This window comes from Camelus dromedarius, chromosome 28 (genome assembly GCF_036321535.1).
Source record: "Camelus dromedarius isolate mCamDro1 chromosome 28, mCamDro1.pat, whole genome shotgun sequence".
Taxonomy (NCBI): Eukaryota; Metazoa; Chordata; class Mammalia; order Artiodactyla; family Camelidae; genus Camelus; species Camelus dromedarius.
This window is the reverse complement of record NC_087463.1, coordinates 13,805,429-13,832,214: the sequence shown is the minus strand read 5'-3', so window position 1 is coordinate 13,832,214 and position 26,786 is coordinate 13,805,429. Positions and strand designations below refer to the sequence as shown.

Sequence of the window (26,786 nt, the reverse complement as noted above, 5' to 3'; positions counted from 1 at the left end):
AGAAACAGAAAACCTGATGAGTCATATAAAAATGAAAGAAATTGACCCAGAATTTTAAAACTCTCCACAGAGAAAATCCTAGGTCTAAATCCAGCAAATTTCCCTGCACATTTATGAAATAAATAATGCCAATCTTACACAAATTCTATCTAAAAATAGAAAAAGAGTTAGATTCTCCAATTAATTTTCTGAAATCTGAATAACATAAAATGTTATAAGGACATTAGAAAAAAGAAAAATTTTTCCTAAACAAAAAATATTAAACCAACTGCAACAATCTACAAGAGAATAATAATACATCACAACAAGATTTGTTCTATACTAGGATGCAAAGTTGGGTTTATGTTCAAAATTATGTTAATAGAGTAAAAAAAACTATATAATCACCACAATAGATACAAAAAAGCACAATAAAATCCAGCATACATTGATGATAAACAACTGGCAAAGGATTGAGAGTTAATTTCTTAAAATTATCTGTAAAATCATATAGGAAATATCATAATTATGAAAGCTTAAAAATGATTAAAGGAATCTACAGAAAATCATTACTATAATAGGTGAATTGAGCAAGATTCTTTGATACAAGGTCAGTGTACAAAAATCAACTGCATTTCTCTATCAGGGGCATAAAAAATGAAGAAATATAATACCAATTACAAGGTTATTTTTAAAACCTAATATCTAGGAATATATCTAACAGAAGAAATAGAAGATCTCTACATAGAAAACTATAAAAATGTTATGGTAGTTAAATAAGACCTAAATAAACAGAGATATATCAAGCTGATGGCTTAAACGAGGGAATCCCATTAAGATAATAATTCTCTGCAAAATGATCTATAAATTCAATAAAACTGCAGTTAAAATCATAATAGGCCTTTGTGACAATTCAGAAACTGGTTCTAAAGTTTATACTGAAATTCAAAGAGACAAGAATAGTCAAGACACTCTTTAAGAAGAACAGGAGGGAAGACGATCTATTAAATATCAAGTATTATCACAGAGCTACAGTAATTAAGGCACAAGGATATACAAACAAATCAATGGGCTCAAATTGATGCAACACTGCAAAGTGACTATACTTCAATAAAAAATATATACCTTAAAACAAAAACAAAACAAAACAAAAAAAAATGAATGGGCTCAAACAGCCCAAAATGGATCACCACGTAAGGACATTTTGTTTACGACAAAGATGGCACTGCAAAGCAGTGAGGAAAGAATCATCTCTTTAATAAATCATGCTAGACTCGTTTGGTATAATATGGAAGTAAAATTGAAAGAGGACCCCCCACTTCATGTAATATACAAAATTAAAGTCTAGGTAGGTTATGTATGTTAATGAGAAAGGTAAAAATAATAAAGCTTCGAAAAGAAAATAGGAGTATCTTCATATCAGAGTAGGAATATCAGGATAACTTCTTAAACAGGAAACAAAAATAATAATCAAAATGAAAATATTGATATATTAAATATATTAGTCATACCAAAATGGCTAAAGTGAAAAAGATGGAAACTATCAAGTGTTGGCTAGGATATCCTGTCAGCTACAGATGAGAGGTCTCACTGATCCACATCCTGAGCTAACTCAGTCTTTTCCATCTTTTTCACCTTAGCCAGTTTGATGGATGTATATTAGTCCCTCACTTACAAAATCATGTTAACATTCTCTACTAAGGCTGAAATTCCAGAAATTCCACTTTTGGTTACACACAGAACAGAAAAGCTTTTAATGAACACCAAGATTCAAATATAAGAATGTTCACAGAATTATTTATGAAAACCAAACACCAGAAATAATCCAAATGTCTACTGACAGAAAAATGGATGAATAAAATGTGGTCTAGTCATTCAGCAGAATACTACACAATAAAATAAACAACAAAAATGAACAAACTGTAGTCACATGCAACAACACTGATAACTCTCACAAAAGGAGGAAACACAAAAGAATTCTTCGCCTGTGACTGACTGAATTCATATAAAATTCGAAACACAGGCAAAACTAAACTACAGCATTTAGGGGTTTAAGCTTAGTTGGTACAACCATAAAGGAAAGCAAGAATTCCTAAAAGTGAAGATAGCAGTTACCTTTGGAAGGGGAAGGAACACTGACTGGAAGGAACAGGTAGGAGATTTCTGGTGTGCTGGCAACGCTCTATTTCTTGTCCAAGGATAGAGTTCCAAGGGTGCTTAGCTTGTAAAAATCACTGAGTTGGATGTTCTGTTTTGTGTATCTGTCTGTGTGTATTTTTACACACACACACAACTATAAAAAGTTATCTAATCAAAACTTCTATGTAACTTAATATACTCTTAGAAAATGAGTGTAAAGGTTTGATGAGAGGGCAGAGAAAGCAGAGGGTGACCATGTGGGGCTGGAAAATGAAGGCCAGCAGCCGGCATAGAGAGTGGAGGACTTATCTGCCATAATGAGAAGGCAACACACAATGCCTAAAAGTAAAAACCAAGCATGCCATTTAAGAAAATTAAAGTAAATAGCAAACAATCAGCTGAGAGAGAAGAGTACTTAATCTAGGAAAGGTGCCAATTGCAGATATGAAGTTGGAGGCCTATTGTTCATCTAACAAATCTCGTATAACTATTTATTGACTCTTTAAAATCTAAAAAAAAAAAAAAAAAGAACATCCCCAAATGTTACCATTTAACAGAACTTCCATCAACCCAACCCTTGCTTACTTCTTCACGTCCACCACATTCTGTGAGAGCGGGCGTTCGCCCCTAGCCTAAAGGGAAGCTCTCTAAGAGGAAGTGCCCCCTCCCCCAGTCTGATCAGCTTACTTGTCAGTCTTAAAGTGAGTATAAAAGATAATAAAGGAAGAAAAACTCAAGCTCTGTTCTATCCCCTAATGAAAAAACAAAGCTATAGATAAAAGTTAAGGTACATAATGACTTAAATAAAAGGAATTTCCACCTGTGGATTACAATGCATGAAGTACTGGCAAATGGCAGCAGGGCCCTAGTATGGAAATATGAATTTAAACATCTCTAAATGCAGTTAAAAAACAGATCTATTTTATAGACTCAAGATACACACAATTAAGGCACTAACGTCAAGTTAAGGTGCCCCTAATGTATAAAAATTAGGCCAAAGACAGTACAATAAAATTATGTGAAATATGCTCATTTATCAATTTGTAAATAAATCAAATTTATTTTTAACTGACATCTTAATTATCCATATTTACATCTGGAATATAACAACTTTTCTCTCTTTTAACAACCTGAGACAAACAAAATGTTATGATTATATATTAGCTATGCCTCCTCGATTTCTAGAGCTGAAATGTCATGTCAATTACTTAATGAGATTTATTTTTACCTTGTTTAATCTGTCCTTGCACAATATTACTGGAAGTTGGAGGGGAACCCCTTGCCTTAGACAGGTCTGGGGTGCTTGGTCTAGGTGGCCTTTAAAAAGAAGAAGAAAATACATGTATATGTATACATTCATAATTCCAGAGCTATTTAAAATATTAAGCTTTCTAATTCCAAATGAATTGCGAAACAAACACATATAGGACATTTTCAACTTGCAGTTCTAAAAAAAAAATAGGGTTTTTTGTTTTGTACCTATTAACATTTTCCATTTCCGATTTTAATAATAGTAATTTAAGTAATTTACTTGCAAATAGCAATAACATCTACAATTTATGCTTTATACTAATATAAGAAACATTTATGAACACTTTAATTTACTACCACTGACATAGGTAAATATCATAATTAGTCCTTCATTCTTCAATATGAGCAAGCTGATATATTTCAGTCCACCCCATATCATTGGTCCGCATGAATATATGGAACAATACACTGCATTTCAGAGAATTCAGCTCTAAAATCTGAAAAAGGTAAAAAGGGCATTAAGAAATCTTGGCAGACTGTCCCCTTCAGAATCCTGGCTCTCCCACTTCCTACTTGCGCACCCCTGGACAAGTTATTCACCTCTCTGTGTCTCACCTTTCTTACCTGTAACACACAGATGCTAAGAGAACCTACCTTACAGAGTTAACAGCAGTTAGGAGATAATATCTGTAAAGAGTTTACAACAGAGCCAGACACAAGGTAAGTACTACTTTAGTATCTGTTAGATTATTATTTTTTCAGTTCTAAATATGGTCAGCTCTCAGTAAAGTATAATAAAACCAGGGTTTAAAAAGCTGTCTTCATGACTTCTGGAAAATGGGAAATAGCAATTCAATTAAGTCTTCCAGAAATATGAAAAGAATACTCTCCCACACTTAAAAAAGTTGTTTTCTCTTTTCCCATTGAGAAATTCTGACTGTACTTCTCACAAAATTGTGAAGCCCAATCACTGAACACTTATCACTCATTACATATGGGTCACAATGAGGAGCAGCATTCTAACCAAATATATATTTAGAATTAAATGTTAGCACAACTGTTAAGTAGATACAATCTAAGATTATATTTACTGGGGAGCTAGTCTGCAATTTATTTATTAAGGCTGAAATCTAACCTTTCTCATTTCAATTTTTTTTTTAGATAGCTACTAAGTATGTACAGATGAAACGGTACAATTTGATTATGTTTTAAGTCATGCATATTGTATTTCAAAACTTAAAGGGGAAATACTGAGATGACACAAAAATGCCCAAAAAAAAGAAAAAAGGAATAAGAAGTGACAAAATAAAATAGGTTTCTCTTTTCTTTAAAAACATAAGAATAAAACCAAGAATATCTGGTCCCACCTGGTAGGGCCCTTCTTCATATGGTCACCAATGAAAGTTGCATTGGTCATACTCATCAAGGTGTTCGCCAAAGATATGATGGACAGGAGGTGCTGCGTGGTGACGGCCCGGGACACTGCGTAAGTCCCCTTTCCTACTCCCTCAGATGGTGGCAGCTTCCTTCCTACTTCTGCTTTCCCGTGTGGTAGTTTACAAGCGGGCTGATTATAACCAGGAAGCATCAGTGACATATGACCTCCTCTGGATAAGAGGCCGAAGGACACTGTGCAGTGGGGTTTCAGCATTCCCAGGCGGTCGAGGCAAACTTCATCCAGAACTTCATTCAGACCCCAGGCGTGGAGGCAGGACATGAACAGTTTCGCGGTGTCCATTGTCAGATTATATTCTAACAGCGTCAGCGGCTTAGATTTGCTGGCCCGATACTCAGGGTCGCTCTCTTCCCGCCTCTGCCTCATTATCTCCTCATCCTCCTCTTCGTCATCGAGGAGATGTTCCTTTATGTTCTCTTTGATCGTCTCTTTCACTTGTTGGAAGAGAACGGCTGCTCGTTTTCCAGTTAGAAAAGAGCCCCCTTTGTCTGAGCTGCCAGATGCTTTTTGCAGATTCTCTGGGGAAATAAGCGCGGTGTTCGGCCTAGAGGCTTCCTCAGTCAGGAGCTGGATGATCAGCGCTTCCACATCAAAGAAAAGCACGTGCATGTCCGGATCTGTCAGGTTCGTCTTTATTGCCTGAACCATCAGGGAGTTATGGGAATATTTAGGCAAATTTCCCTGCAACAAATATTTTTAAAAGATGGTTAGAATGAAAAGTGTTTAATTTCATGCATTCATTAATGAATAATAAATAGTCAAAGAAATTTAAATGCTCATTTAGCTGTCTTTTTAGGTACACATTTCATGAAAAGTAACAAGCCAACTTTGCCAATCAGCAGCATGTAAAAGATATGAACTGTTTTTAAACAACTAGAAGAATCTTAGGCTGAAACAGATATAAAACTGTCAATTAATTTTTTAAAAAAAGGAAATGAAAGTTTATTATTATTATTATTTACTCATAGTGCAGATGAAAAGTTGTTTCAATTTCAACCCCGAATGTGCTACAACTGTTCCACCTGAAAGGATACCCCATTTATCACAGTTGCTCATCCTTTTAAGCAGCTGCACCAAGTCCCTCCTTCGTTACTTTACCTTCAATCTCTCCCTGTTCACGGATTCTTTTCCCTCAACAGAGAACATGTTCAAGTCTACTTAGCTTCTTAAAGAAAAAAAAGAAAAACTGTTATCCTTTGATCATGCTCCTTCTTCTATTTCCCGGTCTACTGCCCCTTTTAGCCAAATTTAAGGAAAGAAGTAGACGAATCCACTGGAAACTTTCCAGTCCCTCTCCTCCTTACTCTCTTTGCATTCTCTCTGACCATACCCATAATCTCTGACATTGCTGTTTTTGGTAAGAGAGAGGGGAAGAGAGAGAAAGCATTAAAAGATCTTCCCAGAGAACACCTTCTTAGTAGGACTTCTGAGCACCCTTCTCAGTCAGCTGCCCTGAAAACTCATTCTTTCTCCCATATTATAACCATCACCTGTGTGGAGGTGAATCCCTAATTTCCATCATCAGCCAGACCAGCTTCTGAAGGAGTCTGAACATCGTCTTTCCCACTTTTGTATCTGGATGTCCCACAGAACATGCCCTAATCTCCACCCTCCCACTAAACCTGCTGCACCTCCCAAATCACCGATTGAGAGTTCTTCTTCTAATCTATCCCCACCATCAACAGCAGCACATTCAGACCCTTCTCTTCTCTCCTCTAAACAGGTTTCACTGCCCTTAGTCTCTCCTTACTCCAATCCAAGTGCCACAGAGCCACTAGACTGCTTTCTGAAGCACAAATCTAATCATGTTGCTTTTCAGCCAAAAAAACTGTCATGATCATGGGTTATTGAGATAAACGGAAAATACAAAATTAAAAACTAAATCAAAATATAGAGGAATAGATCTGATCTCAAGATGAGAAAGAATTTGCCAAAGTTAAATTTAAAATTCACTAGTATTAAAATTTAAGGCAAGAAAGAAATAGGAATAAAAATATGCCAGAAATAAGACTGATGTAGTTATAATCTATATAAATACTTTTAAAAAAAATTGAGGAGGTGAGGTAATTAGGTTTATTTACTGATATTTATGTTTAATGGTGGTACTGGAGATTGAACCCAGGACCTTGTGTATGCTAAGCATGCACTCTACCTGAGCTATACCTTCCCCCATTACTTCTTAAAAATCAATTTAAAAATACTAATGCCCAAATAAAAGGGGAAAATACCATAAAGGTCAAAGACAATTCACATTAAAAACAGACAAATTCAGTCAATGAATATAAGGGAAAACTTGTTCAAACTAGCTGTCAAGGAAATAAGAGTTAAATCACCACAAGATGCCATTAACAAAATTAGCAAGCAGTAAACATGAAAAAATACTTATCCAGGAATACAAGGAAAGTCAAAAGCACACACTGCAAATGTGAATTTAAATACCAGCCTTTTGGAAGAGGAATTTGGTAAAACAGATTATGAGCCCTTGAGATTGTCTGATCCAGTACATTTATTTCTAGAACCCTATCCTAAACAGTCAGAAATACAAAGATTTTCGTACAAGGACATTCAGTGAAACAGTATCCATTATTTTAAACTGCAAACAACCTAAATAATCTAACATAAAGAAATAAATAATTTAAACATAAACAACCATATAATAAAATAAATACTGTAATTACTACAAATCATGCTTTCTGGACACATTAATCACATGGTAAAATGCCCATTTTCTAATTTTAAGTGTGCTAAAACTACACACATGCACACAGGTACATACACACACATACCACACAAAAGTATATAACTCTGATTTCATTTATTTAACACGCAAGTATGTATTTGTGCATAGTGAGAAACACTGGGAAGAAATACATGAAAATGTTCATTGTAGTTACTTTTTGTGATGGAATATATAAGACTTACATTATCTTCATATTTCTATATATTTTAATTGCATATAATCAACATATATTATTTTCATAATTAGAAAATAAAGCTCTAGGATAAAAATGAAAATCCTTCAGTACAACATTCAAGGCCCATTGCAATTTGATACCAAATACTTTCAACTTTAACAAGTACATTCTAGTGCCGGGACCATAGTCCCTCATCCATTTAGTCCCTTTGTTTATTCCTTTATCCGAAATCCTCTTCTTTGCTCTACTCCAATCCCTTCACTTCCATCAAGACCTTCATTCTCCCAGGGAGTTAGTCCACAATGAATCCAGTTCCCATAATATTTTTTATCTACTATGTATCACAAATTTGGATGTCTTGGCTACATTTATATTAGTTATTTTATGTGTTTACATTTTCCTGTACTCTACAGGAACTGTATCTTACTCATCTTGTGTAACCCTCAGCCTATCAGAGAACCCGGCAGAATGAACAAAGAACATTATAAAAATCTTAATAAAATTATTTTAAGTTGCTAATCAACTCTCCTATTGTAAAATTATAACAAATTCCTTCAAGTGGTCTCTCTTCTGTCTCAATCCCCCTCCCATCTGACTATGGTCCTTTCTAGCTTAAGAGACTTCAATAGCATTTTATAGCCCAAGGATGAAATCTTTGCAAAGCAAAGACTTCTTTACAAAGCACAAGACATCCTCCAAAACAGACCACTGCCTACTCCTCCTCCTCCAACTTCATCTCTTACCACAGGACTTACGTCTTCAGCTGCAACCAAATTAAATCACTTGTGCCCTTCCAGAACCAGGCAGTTTCAGGCACCTGTATCTTTGCACTGCCTACACCAGGACGATGCTCCCTTCTCAACCTCCTGCTCATCCTTCACAAACTCTCTCAAGTGGCTGCTCTTCCAAAAATTACTTCCAGAATGATCACTGATTCTGCTTCCTTTGTCTAAACTTCTACTCTGAATGGAACAAATGATATTTAAAGGAAGGAAAAAGTAAATATTATTTCTATACTATAGCTTAAGAACCTAAGGCACTTAAGTAAGTAGATAAATTTACACTACACAAAATATAAAGTAAAAAAAAAAATCAACTTGAACTTCATCCCTGTATTTAATTCATTCATTCCGCATTCCCACTATGTTTGTGTAAAGCACTAAGGATACAAAGATAAAGAAGATGGTTTCCTAGTCATGCAACTCAAAACTAACAAAAAATGACATGTAGAGGCATTATTACAATGCAGTATGAATGGCGCTATAAATAAAGGCGGGGGGGGTTGGCAGGTGCGATTAGACATACAGAGAAAGTTATCAACTCCACCTCGGGAGACCAGGGAGATCCTCCCCCAAGGGATGACTTGAGCTGTGCAAGGGCAGAGAGGTAGCAGGACGCGAAAAAGGATAAAGGCAGGAAACATCACAGGATGGATGCTGATGAAACCACAGGTGACTAAGACAAAGACTGCAAGGAACGGTGTGTTGAGAGCACAGACGTCCACACGAAGACTCCCGAACTTTCTCTTGTGGGCTCGGAGGTCATTCAAGCACTGCTTCTCCCAGAAACATCAGGGGTGCTGGTCAAAACACGGGTTCCTGGGCCTGGTACCAGACCTGAATCAGTGCATGCTGGAATGGATCGAGGTCTGCCTGATGAAAACCCCAGATGACGTTACACAGTGAAGTAGGAAAACCACTACGTAAAGGCTTTAATAAGGCGAGTAATATGATCAAATTTAATTTTATAACAATTTATCCACTAGCAATGTTGGCTGAAAAGAAGCAAGATCAGGGTCATGAATATAAACTGGGAGGAAGGAGAAGCCAGCCAGATGAGGGAATATGAAAGTATGCAACAGTACTGACCAACAGCACTGAACCTGTAGACGGGGTGGATGAAGGATGCCTGACCATTTTATTCCTCACACCACCGCGCTTTGTATTCGCTTTTTCAAACACTGAATGTGTAACGTCAAACACTACTCTTAATGCTTTGTACCTGCTGGCAACTAATTTCACTGATACATAAAATTATACATTTATAATAAATATATCTAATATATAATATTTTACACCAATATTAGGTCGACAGACATGACACTAGGTATGAGGGAATCACAGCATTAGATCAAACAGCCCACCACAGTACTTCAGTCAATACTGTCTTCCCAGTAAAAATCGGCAAAACCATTACTGCCGAAGAATTAAAAAATCAGACGTGTTTGGCAAAGAAATTATTGAAACCGCAAGAGTAGCTTGAAGAAAAAAAGGCCAGGATGAAGACACAAGGTTGGCTTCTAGGCCCCCTCCTCCGATGTCGAGCACACGTGTGCCCCTCTCCGCACCCCCGGGTCTGCCAGGTTTCCGTCTCCTGCTGGGAGGTGTGCCAGCAGACAGCCTCTGTGCTCGCACAGCTGAGCGGCTATCTGGTGTCTGGTACCGTGACATCTGGATGTGACTGCGTGCAGCTCCCACTGACCGTGTCATTGTGGCAAAAACTGTCTCTAATAGTAACCGCAGTCAGAAAAGAAAGAAATGGTGCGAGGGAAGAAGGAAGGAAAAAAGAAGAGCGGGAGAGGGGGAAGGAGGAAGAAAACAATGAAAGCAGATGAGGAGAGAACAGAGGGAGACAGAAGGAAAGACAATGTCTCATCTCCACGTCCTGTAGATGAACTATAATTTCCAACGTCACTGTCCCTGCATACAGCCTGTAATGCCTGACAATGGATTTGAGTGACTTAACAAAGTCTTATTGCAACAAAATACAGTTAGTCATCCAGCAAAGCTATGAGGGTAAGAGTTTCACTAAATGCATGGAGATGGCAAAGTTGATCACCAGCATGTCTGACATCTAACATGTTACACTAAGATTAACTAAAGGAAAATAAACAAAAACATCTGTCAAACTTCAAGGGTCTCTTGGCTTAATCATAAGATATCCCTGTTTAGAGCAAACCAACTCACTCATATCATCTTATATTCTTAACAATTTCAAATACAGGCCACCTGATACTGGAAATTCTTTAACAGGAACATCAGTGTGTTTGCCCTGCCACCTTTATTAAGAACATCTGAAATGTGTGCTCACAAACTCATTTTTATATTATCATGGAGGAAGATTCAATTCAATTCAACAAATATTTGTGCAGTGCCCATTTTCTGCAATGTGTTTGGGAGAAAATAAAGCCTCCACACTTACGGTAATAATTTAAACATTTACTTGAAAAAGGCCAACAAGAAAAGCCAAATCATAAAGTATCTACAAATGAAATGGTCTCATGCTGAACACCAGAGATTGACACAATGTAACTGACTATACTTCAATTAAAAAAAAAAAAAAGGAATGGTCTCAAAGTTGCTAGTAAAACGCAACGGTAAACGCAAAACACATACACACACACACGTAAGAAGCTAGGAGGACGGATATATTTGACATTTTCATTGTAAGTACGAAGCCTATTCTAACTCTACGTTTTCTGTAGAGGAGAAAATACAGATGTAGTAGGGAACTTGACTTAAAATATTACAGAAATGCAACCAAAGGAAAAAAATTACTGAACTGCCTGCTCATCACTGAAAGTGAACCTGTGGCGATCACATAAAGAATAGCAGGTAAAATTGTGTCTCAAGTGAAAACCCAGGCAAAATGACAGAATGGTCATCACTAGACTAATCCCTACTCAAGCACCGGTATTTTTCAGCACATGCACACGCATGCACGGCATAAGTAGCAGCCCCCAGCAACAGCAACAAAGCAGAACACAAAAGACAGTAACTTACGACCGTAGGGGAGAAACTGTTGACATATCCTTGTTACCGCATTTACTGTTAGTATATATTTGCATATGTGCTAGGCTAACTCATGTCTGCTAAAACATAGCTTTGTCCCCTAAGACCAATGTTATGATGATATTTTAGCCTTGTTTCATCTTATCCAAGGACTAAGAGAAATTTAAAACATTGACACTAATTTTACTCTTGTGCAGTCCACTTCAATGGTCCCAATTTAAAAGCTTACTTATTTCTGAACCATTTTTTAATGGCTTAGTTTTTGAGACTGTTTTTAAGGTTACCTAGTAAAATAATTTTTTATTTTTCCTGAAAGAGTACTGAGTCCAATCTATAATAGCAAATGATTCAGATTTCTACCCAAACATAAAGTTGATTTATGACAGTGCACATTAAACTTCACCTGATTTTGATGCTAAAGTGTAATGCAGAAGAGTGGATGAGTTAAAAAAAAAAATCTGAATCTGCTTTGAAACCACAGAGTAAGACTAGGAAATGTTATATCACACACACACACAGACACACACACACACAGATACACACTTCTAGAAATATCAATGCTGAGTTTTAAAACAGAATAGAAGAAAATATGTATTTGACAAATATTAATGTTTCATAAAATAATTACATAGATGTCATTTATAATGCATGTTATAAATAATTTTAATTTCCTAAGCACAGTATAAAGAACTAGTTTATCACCTAAGAATGTATTCTTGATTACGGATAGGATATTTTATTGAATAAGGATCTTTGAAAGAACTTCTGAAATTCTGATGCATCATGTTAAATGGGAAAGGTTCAAATAAAAACACAGTGATGTTTTAACGTACTTCTAAAACATTCTAAAACTAAGGGGGAAAAATACCACCATCTGCTACTTTAAAAATATGGTTTTAATGTTAATGATTTTAAGTATTAGGAAAAAGGAAGGGAGGGAAGAAGGAAGAGAAAGAGAGCCTGGAGAAGGAAACACAAAAACTGTTAACCATCAAGCAAAATATGAGACTGAAGTGGGTATTTGGCGCCCTCTGCTGTCGTATTTCTGTTACTGCAGCCTAATGGTTCTGATAACAGATGAATCCATTTTCAAGTTGGAATTAGACAATAGACTTATCTTAAATATTTGACTTTGGAAAGAATATAATGATTCAGGATACATTACAATACACTCATTGACGTTATTTCACTTCCTTTCAAGTGTTTTCATTATCAAGTACGTTAATAATCATAAACCAAAGAGACTATTTCAGCTACTGAGGGGTTTTAAGGGTTAATACTGTATTATAATTTACTTCATATAACATAAATGAAATGTAAATTTCTCAAAGGTTAATTGTAAGTTTTAAATATAAACACTTTTTTATAAAGCATCTTCTAAACATATTCTACAGGCCATATCTTACTGAACAATATTTGAATAATAATAGCCAGAGGGCATTAAGATATTAAGAGATAAGAAGATTAATGCTAACTTTCCACAACACTAGCACAAAAGAGAGTGACTTGCACCTCTTCCCAAAAGGGCCAAGTTACCAAGTAAAAAGGCCAGGAACCCTGGAGGCTAGGCCATCCCCACCCCCATTAGACAGTCTTTATCTGAATCAGTCAACTTCTCCAGCACCTGTTCTCCCATCGGCCTAAGAAAGGAACTACCCACTTCAGAGAGCTGCTCTGAACAGCTAGCAGATAAAACAAGCAGGATTCCTTTTGCTAGTAAAAGAGATGATAAAACCCAGCTGATTTCATCTCAAATGAATGTGTGAAAGGCACATGCGAAAGCAGTCTAATCAACTGAAAGAAACTGTTTAAAAGGGAGGTGGGGGAGCTGCTATTCTGTATGCCCTCCCGGGTATCCCCAAAACCCTTGGCACATTTGTGAATGAACGGAAATGAGATGAGATTCTGGGCGGCAGACTTGGTTAAGAAAGAAGATAAGACTGATAATGACAGAATGAAAAGGAGCAGAGAAAACCTCTCTAACTGGCTCCGGGTCACTGTGGTGAGCACTCTGACTGCAGAAATAGTCACACTCAAGCGGATCCTAAGGTGTTTTTAACCCTCCTCCCCCGCAGCGCCGCCCTCGCCGACCCGCATCTGCACCTGTTCTTTATCTTTGCCTGGGATGTTCTTGCCCACTTTTCTTCCTGACGTCAAGCCTCTATGCAAATGACTCTCTTTCTTCAGAAAAGCCTTCCCCAGGGCTCTGCGGGTCAGTTCAGGTCCTAGGGCTCTCTGCGGCTCCGCTCCCACCGCCCGCAGTGAAGGCACCGTCGTCTGTCTCCCAGCTCAGAGCAGGAGCGCCTCCGCGCCAGGGCCGGCGGGTGGGGTTGTGACTAACGCACTCTCCGAGGGTCCTGCTTGGGGCCTGGCTTACAGCAGGCCCTCACTCAGTGTGTGCTGAATGAATGGAATCAACCGATCAGGAGTATTAATCAAGTGTGTGCCGAACGCCTATTGAGATGAATGTTTTCAAACACGTTGCTCATTTAACTTCGTTACAACCTTCTTACGCGCCCCACACCCCCACTTTAAAGCTAAAACTAAATGGAAGTGAAGAGGTCAGTCAGTCACACAGGCCACACAGCTAGTCAGTCCATGGTCAGGATACAGGAGGCAGTCCGGGTCCTCCTGTATCTGCCGGAGGTCTAATTCTAGACCTCGAGAGGCTCTCAGTATGAGTTCTGCAGAGATTCTAAAGGAGGAGGGGGTGGGGTGGAAGGGAAAGGGTGAATCCACTCCACACTAATCAACCCTCAAAGGCTGGCTCGTTCACAGTAATTCAGTGAACCCTTTGTGCTGGGCTCTGGAAACACAAGGAGAAATATCAAATGGTGCTTTGAGGAGCTCTTAGTGTGGCACAGAGTGACACAGAGCAGTGGCTCTCAGCCAGGGGTGGTTTTTCCCCCAGCCCCTGAGGACATCTGGCAATGTCTGCAGACATCTCTGTTAGTCACAATTAGGAGCGGGTGCTAATGGCATGTGGTAAGTAGAGACCAGGGATGCCGAGAAACCGTTATAATGCACGGACAGCCCCCAGAACAAAGGATCATCCAGCCCAAAATGTCAATGATGCTCCAGTTAAGAAACTCTGATAGAGGAACAGGATGTGTAAACAGATCTCTCTCCTTACCTCCATATAGAGCAGTGCAAGGTAATAATGACCAGGATAGAAACATACATGAAGCGCGGGAGGATCGGAGAAGATCCAACTGACTCCACCGCTAGCCTTGGCAGCATCACCTTGACACTGTGAAGTCAGGCACTAAGTTCTACCTATGAAAGTCCTAACTGGTATCTTCTTCCAAAAGAAGGTTGTTCTGTCTCTGCTGAAAACCTGTTGTTTCGTGTAGCCACCTTCATTAATCATCTCAGCTGGATCTTCTGGGTAACTCGCTGCGACTTCTCCATCAGAACCTACACTTTCACGTTACGGAGACGGCTTCTTTCCTCAAACCTTCTTTCCTCAAACCACTTTCAGAAAATTAAGTTTCCTCCTCCAGGTCAAAGCCAGCTGCCTTCCCTCTACCTTGAAACCCACCATCCTCTCCTCCCCTGGGGAAACTAGCTTCATCAGTTGTCTCCCCACCATTCTGACCGGGAACCTGCCTCTCTCCATCGGCTCTTTATCCTCAATCCACAAACGCTCCAACCTGTCTTCAAAGCTGCACTTCCCTCTCGCTATACTCTTTCTCATACAAGCTTTCCAGATTGTTCCACACTTGTTATTTCCATTTCCACACTTCCCACTCACTCCTAAACCCACCACAATCCAGCTTCTGCCCCCAGCATCCTGGGGAGACAGTGCTGGAAGAGGATGCTAACGACCTCGCTGACAGACACATTTCACTCCTCAGACTCAGCACCTACCGCATTTGACACAGTGAGGGCGCCACCCTTCCTGAAACCTGATTCTCTGCAGGTGAGCAGGTACTCCTGCCTCTCCGCAGCTCCTCACAGCACTTCCTCTCCGAATGGTTTCCTCTCCCTCCCCTTCCGGTCTGTACCCCGAGAGTGTACCCCAGCCCATTTGCTATCTCTGAATGACCTCATCCACTTCCACGGGTTTAAATACCAGGTGAGGGATATGTGGGAGAGTCCTCAATCTGTATCTCCATCCCCGCACCCCTCCCCCAACCCCCCCAATCCTATACAAAGCCACTCATCACCATCCCCCACACCCCTCCCCCAACCCCCCCCACCACCAATCCTATACAAAGCCACTCATCACCATCCCCCACAAAACCTGTTCCTGCATTCGCCATCACCCTGGACAGAGCCACTTTCCACTCAGTCATCCAAGCAGAAAACCTGTGCATCAACCTCCCTTCCCATCTCTGCCTAATCACTAGGTCCTGCCAAATAGCACTTACCAGCAATTCTTGAATTTAAACTCTCGTCCACATTTCCTCGCATCTGTTGTACACACTGGCTTTCATATAAAATTCTTTTTGAAGGAAGAATTCTAGTTTTTTTTTTTTTTTAAGTTTGAAAGCGACTGAGGTAAAAGATAACGCTTTAGTGTCTTCACGTGGTACCCAGGGACTAGCCTCACTTCCCACCACTCCCGTCCCTCCCCAGGTGATCCTCCAGCAACACTGAACACACGTGGGGTCCCCACTCCCCTCTTCGCATCTGCCAGCCACTGTTCCCAGAGCACACTGCAGCCCACCTCCACCAGCCAGGACTACACTCTACTCTTTCTTTCACGGCCCCTCCTCCAAGAAGCCAGTCCTGATCACCTCAAGCTAGGCCAGGTTTCTGCAATACTTTCTGCGTTTCCTCCGCCATCTCGCTCGCTGCACTGCATGGTATTTATCTGTTTATGTTTCCTGAGGGCATCTATTGTGTCTTATTCATTTTGGCTCCCGAGGGCCTAACACAGTACCTAATAGTCAATAAATGGTTACTGAACTAGACTGATTCAATTATGTGTCTAACAGAGGCTATAAAAGTCAAGAAGTTTGGAAATCTTCTACATGGTCTAATAGAGAGCAGTTTTTCAAGCATATTAGAACAAATGATTTCTCACCCAAAGTACTAACATACTAGAATTTAGCCACGAATCTTTACACTTCCACCAAGTTACTTCACAACACCTTTAAGTTTCCAAGTAAGAGTTAAAGTCTGATACACAAGAGCTAAGCCAGGCCTGGCTGCTGAGGTCACAGGGCTCAGTCTATCCAGTGCCCCTACTCTCTCAGCAGTTTACCATTTGATTTATTATGTGAGGTGGTGAAACAAACTTCTCCTTTGCTGTATCTCACAGACATTGCACAGCAGTCTAAATTTCATCTCAGGTACAGTGCGGTTTGTTAATGTATTTCTAAGGAAAAACAAAACGGTTCTGAATTTAAAACCAACACAGAACAAGATGGCTTTTTCTTGGCTCAGAATAATATGATGAATTACATCAAATATGAACTATGAAATCCATTCATAAATCCCCTGAGCACCTGGTAAGGGCAAGACATAGGGCCAGAAAGGCACTGGAGCCATGGGTCTTGCTCAGTTCCAAGAGGGAGCGTTCCCTTGTACAAGTCATTATGTGATGGTGTTAACCCAATCATCACCATAAACCCAGTCATGTCTTATTTAAGGATCCTTAAAATTAAGAGAACTAAATAAAGACCTTAAAATCACCAAAACGTTAGTAAATATGAATTAAACATGTAACTAGTTTTGAGAATTTAGTTTTATTCCTTAATGGAATAATTTATATTATATTCATAGTAGCCTAAAACTCATTTCCCTCAAACCGGAGAAAAAGTTGGTGGAAAGTCAACCCAAGTTGGAAATGTTCAAAGCAGTCATCCCAAACTCTAAACACACACACACACACACACACAAAGGAGCACATGCACTTACAACCTACGTACGCTGTACTTTACTGTGTGTGAGGGTTCTATGAAAGTGAGGCAAATGTGGAGAAAAAGTAAGAGAGAGTAACGGAATTAGGACATAAATGCATTAAAGGAATATGGATCATTTTTACAGAGATGAGGAAGAAATGATTAATTTAATATGACGGACAGATGTGGGAGGGAGGAAAAAATGGAGAAAAAGAGGAAAAGAGTGATGGAGGAGGGAGGCAGGCCGCCTGGACTCCACGGGCTGCCTTGTGTTTGTGACGGCAGCAACTAACGCACTAACGTATGTCCAGAAAATGGTCCCATTATCTGACCTATGTTCCTGTGCCTCATTAATTACTTTAAATCTTTTAATTTTACATTTGTGGTTCCAAAAGAAAAATTTTTAAGCTCATTCCTTAAGAAATCTCTTTACCAAAGTCTTGTTAAATTCTAAAATTTTCATTCTGGAGGTTTTTAAGTACCAAATGACAAACAATAGAGAGGGAAGTGATGGAGGGAGAAAGAGCCAAAGCCCCCAGTTGTTCAGTGCAGAGTTAAAAAGTCAGACTCGGTAACCACCATGTTATCAGGCTGTGGATGGACAGCAGGTGGGGCAACACAGGAGGGGAAGTTCAGTCCGGACTGATGGGCAACCTGTCACGTGCCACGAGGTGAAGGATCTTCTCACAGAATATAAAGTATGCTTCCTGTAAATTCAAAGCCACACTAAGTATCTTACCAGTGTGACCCAGAAAAAAATACACGTATTCATTAATGTGCTTCATCTAGGTCAAGATTTTAAACATTCATTTTAAAACCTTCAATCTTAGCTTCCTAGTTTTTAAGAAAGATTCATATTAAACATTCATTTCAAAATCTCCTTAACTCTATTTATTAAGACTAGACAACAATTAGAGTAATATAACATTTTTGTCTTAATAACTACTTAGAAGAACCCAAAACTGAATTTATATATACTTATAAGTATATAATATACAATTAACATATTCATGTTTTCTATTAAAATATTCATGAAAGTTTTGAGGTGGAATATTAGGCAAATTTAATTGATTCTTCGAAGGTCATACATATCATGAGACTTTTTCTGAGGCTGAAGAAACAGTTCACCGGACAAGACCTGGTACCCTGCACTAGCGTCATTTGGATTGTCCCTGTCTGTACCTTACAGTGCCCTTTTCACAATGAATCACAAAGTCAATTCAATCAGTATGACATTTTTTTTTTACAGAGTGAATTCTGCAAGCAAAAAACAAAGTATGTTCTCAGTAGGTTATATCTGACTTCTAAATTCCATTCTCTTACCTAGTTACACAGAATACAAAGCTACTGACCTTTGCAAATATAGCCCATTCATTTTTTTCAGGGTTTTGACTAATTAGACAACAGAGAGAGAAATGGAAGGTAAAAGGTAAATCATACCGGTCAATTTTTCAATTCCTTCAACCTCATCATGTTTCAATATAAATAGAGTGATTCTGACTGATACAATACCCAAGATGTAACGATGCCCAATTAAAAAATTACGTACACTAAGAAATGAATTTCATTCAGGGGCAGGGAGGGTGTGTGCAGTGGGTATAGCTCAGTGGTAGAGTGCATGCTTAGCATGCACAAAGTCCTGAGTTCGATTCCCAGTGCCTGTGTTAAAAAAATAAATAAATAAAGTCTTATTTTAAAAAAAAAGAAATTAATTTCATGGCCACAAGGGCTGTCTAGCTTCACTAATAAAATCCCATTCGCCCAAGGCATCGCCCAAGATTTCCTCACCAAAAACTAGGGTCTGGCAGATGCTTTATGGGAAAACTTGTCAAAAAGATCACCTAATATACCCAGACATGCTTCCTGACATATTCATTTATGCACTCCTCAAATACCACTACATCCCAGCTCACTGCCTATTTTCGTAAATAAAGTTTTGCTGGGAGCCAGCCACACATCCATTTACACATTGTCTATGGCTGCTTTAATGCCACTCTAATGGTGCAGTGCATCACTGTGACAGAGGCGAGGTCCCAAAGCCTAATTTTGTTTTACTATCTAACCCTTTACACACACAAAAAATGTGCCAATCCCTATTCTAAGCAAATGTCTTTCAGGTTCATCATTGGCAAATTTGAGGATAATAACTAACTCACCTATTTTCAGGGAGAATTAAGGAAGGTGGCATATCTGGAATAATCTAATGAGAGCAGGCACCCTAAAATGTCAAGTGTGGTCTAATTCAGACTCTGAACCCCAACATTCATTTAGGAAATAAAATGCCATCCCTACTCTATCTCACCACCACGTCGCTACCTTCTTGGAGGTTTTTTGCTCCCCTTGCACACCCCACACCTCCCCACACTACACAGAAGAGACAAATGTCTCCTATTATAGTCACCCTCAAAGCCTATTCCATGAGCTGTTTATTTCTGTTACAATACAAGGGGAAATATACGATACATGCCATAGAAGGAATACACAGGATTTCGAACACACACACTCTCCAAAGATTCAATGCAGTAATAAAGGCTAATTCTATTTAATATCCTCTTGGTCTTTCAGTAAAAGAAATAAAAAATCATAGGACAATAAACTCCATCTTTTGCTTGCAAAGTTGTATATATCTGGCAAAATTAACATAATTTGCAATACAAAACATATTACTTCCAAATAGCCCAGTTGCTAACACTAGTAAGGAAAAAATGCGATACTTTCTACAGAGTATTCCCATAGAGATTTCACTTTCCATTGAGAGACCCGTGAGAAAAATCAGATCCAATAACCTCGAGTAAGTTCTGCAACACTGAGAGGCTCTTAGGTATGTTTAGGGTTTTTTTTTGTTTTTTGTTTTTTTTTCACTTTGGGTGGGTATTATTTCTCCTGAGGTTAGAAGGCCGTCCAGAGGACAGCTCTTTAAATATCCCCCCACCGAAGAAGCCTCAAATTCAACATGAGAAAATAGAGAAATCCCTAATGGTCCAGCCAGCATACATTTTTCATAAAGTGATTATCCTCCTGCAGCCTCGGCTTCCTAAGCCTTTTCCCCCTTCTATAATTGTTTTCCTTGTAGGCCAAGCAACAATTACCACTGCTACAAGACGCAGGAGGTTCACAAGCAATATATTTTACAATACGTAAGTGTAGCGTCTCTGATATCTGGGCTTTTATCACTAATTGCACTATAAAATGCACCATTAAAACAGGGACAAACAGGATTGTAAAAATCACATAATGGACCATGACCACTTCCAAAAGCCATTCATAAATGTTACTGTACCACTTTCCTTTCTTTAATTTTTCCAGTTAATTATTTTTCCAAATTTTTACTTCTAGGGGATACCAACAAGCAAAAGATTATATTTGGGAATTACAAAACATACATGCTTGCCTTTGAATAGATTGTTTTATAAAATTGCTCAAAATTAAAATTATATAGAACATCAGACAATGTGCTATGAACACTGAATTCCCAGGGGCATCTACATAATCCCTTGAAAGAAATTATAGGCATGACAAATGCACTTATGCCTAATTTCTGTTCAAACTTTAGCACATGGGACAGAAAGCATGAAAAAAAATCACAGAAAGATTTCATAATTCTAACCTATGAAAGATCAATATAACAATGCCAATAAAACATTAATATCTTGGGGAAAGACAGAATGATCAAATATTACTGCCAGTTACTGGAGGATACGGGTAATGGAACTGCCCACAGTATTTCATGTGTCATTAGCACTCATTAACTCACGGGCAAATTTTCAAGTTTGTAGATGAGCCTTTCAACCTCTTCATTTTTACTCACATGTCTAATCATTTAAAACTTAGTAATTAGGGATAAGAGAATGAAAATAGAACTATTTGGTTAGCCATTCATAATTCTAAGGAATACTTAGATGGAACTAGGAATTTTAAGACATGATTCAAATAAAATACTGGAATTGTGTCCAGGTTCCATTTATCCATTCCCAGAGATAAACCAGTTCTAATAATACTACAGAACACAAACCCCACAAACCAAATAGTGGCTCGTGTCTGCAGAACTAAAGACAAGTAGGCAATCAATGAACTGGGATTCTTGATGGGTTGGTAAGGAAAGTGTGATGGAGCTTGGGTCTTGTAGAAAAATGCCAACACGTGTACAACTTCACCATACCTATTCTCAAATATTTTCTTAAATCCTTACAATGGCCTAACCTTAATAAAATCAGAACCTACTTTTAAAACAAATGATAAGTCACAATTAGAAATATCCTAATTTTACTTTTTTCTCCTGACAGTATTAGCTGGTGCTCAATCTTTCAACAGGAGGACTGTCAGAAAGTCAAAAAGATAGATTATATACAAAATGTTTGCTCTAACTTCAAAAACTGAAGTCACTTAATTCCGCAGGAATCATTTAAAAATATTTTGCCTGGTGAGAACAAATTACTTTTTCCAAATGCCAAATACTTGAAATACTCCAAAACTGTGTTGGAATAAACCTAAGCAAAAATCAGAAGCTTATTTCTCACCAGTGTCACCTTCCAAAAATTATTCCCTGAGACATGACAAAGCGATGTTATTAAATGAAGTCAAATGGGAGGGGACACATGAGCCCACATACAAAACTTACTTTGTCAGATGCTTCGGAAGCCAAGAGGTTAGTTGCAAGGGTTTGTAGCTTATGATGGGCCATATTTTTCAGAGCAGCAAGACTACGTCTGGTCATGGCTTGTTTTAGGTTGACTGCTGGGTGACTGAGTGAATCAACGGCAGCGGGAACTGCTTCATCACAAGCGTTCAGTATCTCAACCGCTGTTATCCCCATCACACAACGATCCAGCGCGCCTGGAAGACACACACGTTCACGGTCACTGCACAACACTGTAAGAGTGCAAGTCGTTTTTTAAGAAAGGAAAAATACATGGGCTTTTTTTTTTATGTGGGAATACGTTTCATCAGTGCCTCCGAGAAACACTTTCTTGTACTTCCTTCCTCTAATGATCTTCCATGAACCTTAATCATTTCCTCTCCCTTACAGCACCTACCACAACTTCCCAGTAAACTCAAGTTCAGAGTCAAGATTTCAATGACATCTTCCTGGCTTTTCTACTTTCTTTCTTCTTCCAAGATGATCTCCTCGATTGCTCCACACCATTAGTCTATTACAAACATCAATTTCTATGATGTCACCTTACTCTAATCTTCAAAAACAAAAACAAAAACCTAGGTTTTGCTACTTTTCTAAATTTTTCTACTTGAGTAATTCCTGAAGCTTCTCTTTCTCTAGGAAACCTACACAAAATAGGAAAAAAATTATAACTTCTCATTCTGCCTGCAAAAGTCTTGATTCTTATTCTTAATATCCAATCAATGTTTCCTTGTATGTTTGTGAAAATTACTACAACTTGTGATGATTTCAAAGCTGCTTCATTTGGCCATTCTTTCCACTTCTCTCCATCTCCACACATTTCTTGTCTAAATGAGGGTGCAGACCCCTTCCTGTAAAGCAGAGAACCTTTCTGTGTACTTTGTTTTACACAGTACCCAGCATCACGTTAGGCAGAGAAGGATCTCATTGTGAGGAATTGTATATTATTTCTTGAAGATTATAATAGTGACAATGAAATGATGATAAAGTTTATTTGGATTCACTGGGCGTTCTCCCAGAGTCATTCTAAAAGCAGGCAAGCCCAATTTTGAAAAATAACCATAGAGAACACCAGAAACTTAATGTCAACAAAACACAAAATGTTTACTGTATTTTTGAGCTAGTGCCCAAACATCCAAACACAGTATTTTCTTCCCAATGGTTTTTACACATGCCATTCAAGTTTGTCTCTCATTCCTTAAAGAGTTTAGCTGCTGACTCACTGTCCTCTTTCCAACAGTGCTCTTGGAATAATTCAGGTGGTTTTAGTATTAACATACATCAGTGTTTTACTAACCAATTCATTGAGTCACATATATTTTGGAAGGCAAAGCAAAAGAAGAAGGAATTGTTACTTGAAACATTTTTCATGTGTGTATGAAAAGGAGAGTGTATATACTCTAATGTGACGTAAAAATTCAAAGACTCTTGAAAATCCTCAGCACACATGATTCTTCCACATATCCTGACCTCCTTGTTCTTTGGGCTCCTCTATTCCAATGAATTCTGTCCTTCATTCAACCAGAGTCAACGGTCGTATTTTAATCCTCTGACTACCGATAACCAAAATCCCAACACAGATCCCAATTTCAAACACTCCACATCTGGCAGCAGCCCCCATTCTGCACTTCAACCCTTCTGACTCCAATAATTCCTTATTCAACATTGCCTCTAATAATCCATTAAATGATCATCCTGGCCCCATCTCTCACTTTCCTATGTCCTTGCATCCCTCCTCACTGAACTAAAATTCCATCATCCAAGCTCATAACCACAGCTTTGTCCCCATGTCACTTCCTCATACTAGTTAAGCAAACTCCAACAGTGGCTGAATCCAACTCTCCACCTACTCTGCACCTTATAATGAAGATGGACATGAATGACGAACGTACTAAAAGATCCACTTGAAATTCTTGGCCACTGATCTCAGTGGGCCCTTAGTGGTGACCACATTCCCACAGACCTTTCATTTTCCTACTCTCCTAGTTAATTAGTCTACACTTCCTTTCCCCTCCAATCCCAACATGCCATTTCCTGCCCTCGTCTGGGTGAAAAGTTCTGTTTCCTGTTTCCTTTAGGAAGAAGCAATTAGAAAAGAAGCTCCACAAGCTCCCACTGCCATGTCTCCATTCACACTGCTCCCTATGATTACAATTATGAATGAACTATCCCGGCTCGTACCTAACATACTTGTGGCTTGTCTGCCCAAGGACACCATTTCAGCAGTTCTCCCCTTCCTCTGCATCAATTTTCCCCTTCTACCAGATCATTCCCATCAGTGTATGATCGTTCCCATCAGCTTATAAACATGCAATTACTTCACCTGTGTAAAAAAAGTTAAAACACGGTCTCTCTCTCTAGCTGGTATCCCATTTTCCATAATCATCCTGTAAAGAGCTGTCTATTTTTCCCCCAAATTTTTCTCCTCCCATCATCCTTTGAACTTAACTCAAATCAGATATCACCCCAGGCACGCACAGACCTACTTTCCATGTTGCTAAATCTAATAGGCAGCTCTCGCTCTTCATTTTACCATCATTTACAGCACTTAATCGTCCTCTCTACTCCTTGAAACACATTGTTTTTTTTTTCACTTGGCTTCCAGGCAACTACAACTACAACGACTTTATTTTCTTCTTTTTCTTGGCAGGTCCATTTTAGACTCCTCCGCTGGTTTCTCTACATCACAGAAATACATCTAAACCCTGGAGCACCCCTAGCCATTATCTACCTGCACCCCCTTGGTGATACATCCAGGGGCGCAAATTTACATGTCTTCTATATGCCAAGAATTCCCAAATTTGCATCACCCACTCTGACTTCCCTCCCTTGAACTGCAGACTCATATATACAGTTGACACTTGAATAACACAAGGATTAGGGGTACCACTCCTCCATGCAGTTGAAAATCCACATTTAACTATATAATTGACCCTTCATATCCATAGTTGATACTTGTAGAGTCAACCAACTGCAGATCATGTAGTACTGTGGTATTTACTATTGAAAAAATACCCATGCAGTTCAAACCTTTGCTCAAGAGTCAACTGTACAATTTACAAATCAACATCTCTACTTGGATATCTAATATTTAACTCACTTAACGTATAAAAAATTGAATCCTTAATCTTCCAGAAATCTACTCTTCCCATTCCCATTGTTTTCTCAATATCTCAAAAGGAATTGCATCTTTCAAATTTCTCATGACCAAAATCTTGGAGTCATCTTTGGCACATTTCATTCCCTAATGCCCCTCATTCAAGGATCAGCAAATCCTATTGACTCTACCTTCAAAATATACCAACTTTAACCACTTCTTATCAGCTCCACTGCTACCACTCTAGTCCAATAATCCACCATCCTTTATTGCCTAGAGGCAATAGCATACAAGCTAATCTCCCTGCTTCTACCCTAGAACCACCTTTAGGCTATTTTGGAAAAAAAGCAGGAAAATATAATCTATAATGAGGGGTAAAAGGCAAACCAATAAAAACCACTGAAACAGATTTTTTTTTTAATGGCAGACAAAGGCATTAAAAGTTGTTATAACTGTCCTCTAGCTGTTAAAAAAGTTTGAAAAGTGAGACGTGGAAGATATCAAAAGACCAAAATCAAACTTTTAGAGATGAGAACTACAATGTCTAAGATGAAAAACACACTCAATGGAAACAATAGCATACTAGACACTGTAGAAGGAAAGCTCAGTAAACTTAACAACACAGAATAGAAACTATAACATGAAACACAGAAAAAATAATTTTAAAAATGAAATGACAAACTATGAGCTGGGGGCAATTTCAAGTAGCCTAATAGACATCTGACTGGAGTCTCCAAAGAGAGGAAAGAGGAGGGAGGATTAAAAACAGATTACATTAACAATGGCCAAGAGTTTCTAAATTTGTGAAAAACTGTATGCCCACAGATCCAAGAAGTACAACAAACCCTAAACACAAGAAATATGAAGAAAACTATAACCAAATTGCTCCAATAATAAAAAGGAAAAAAAAAAAAATAGACACAACATATGTAAAGGAACCAAGATAAGCGTGACAGCAGATTTCTCACTGGAAATAACGCAGGCAAGAAGACAGTGGGGTATTGAAAGGAAAAACAAAAAAACAAAAAACAAAAATCTGTCACCCTAGAATTCTATATCCAGGGAAAAATGTCTGCACTATAAGAAATATTAAATATTAGGCAAAAGGAAAATTATTCCAGATGGAAATACGGATCTACATAAAGCAATGAGAGCAAGAGAAACGGTAACTACATGGGAAATACGTAAAATTTTGTTTTTATATTCAAATCTCCTTAAAAGATAATATACTGTTTAAACAAATAAACAAATAGAAAGAAATAATGTTCCAAATGAATGAAAACCATGAGCAACAATATAAGTGATACAAAAGACCATAAGTGGCAGGCAGTGACCCAATTATTCTTGACAAGAGTTATTCTCCATACAGAGCAGCTGTTCGGTGCAAAAGAGCAGCAGGGGTTAGACAAAGGAAGGAGTGTGCCCCACTATGGAGGGCCTTGTCTTAAAGGCTAGATGAACTAAAATTACTTGCATTTTTTTTTTCATTAAGACAGTGGCATGAACCAAGTGTGGTCACTGTTGCTTTATTTGCTATGATTAATTTGCCAGGAGAGTACAGGATGGAGGAGAAGGTAGAAATAGAAGACAGAGAAACCAGTGAAAATAGCCTAGGTGTGCAGGAGGGGAGGAAAGTAGAAAAGAGAGCCATAAGTCCACTCTAACAACAT

At 38.4% G+C, this 26,786-nt stretch overlaps 1 protein-coding gene across 5 annotated transcripts in view; it reads right to left on the bottom strand.

Annotated features, from left to right (window-relative positions):
• WDR7 (WD repeat domain 7) overlaps nt 1–26,786 on the bottom strand; it is a 277,127-nt gene that overhangs the window by 206,516 nt on the left and 43,825 nt on the right. For all 5 annotated transcript variants that reach the window (XM_031441852.2, XM_010997206.3, XM_031441850.2 and 2 more), the window contains exons 15-17: nt 22,002–22,216; nt 4,737–5,506; nt 3,347–3,435 (exon numbers count right to left, since the gene is read on the bottom strand). In XM_031441852.2, coding sequence (XP_031297712.1) covers nt 3,347–3,435; nt 4,737–5,506; nt 22,002–22,216 — 1,074 coding nt within the window. The remainder of the gene's footprint in view (nt 1–3,346; nt 3,436–4,736; nt 5,507–22,001; nt 22,217–26,786) is intronic.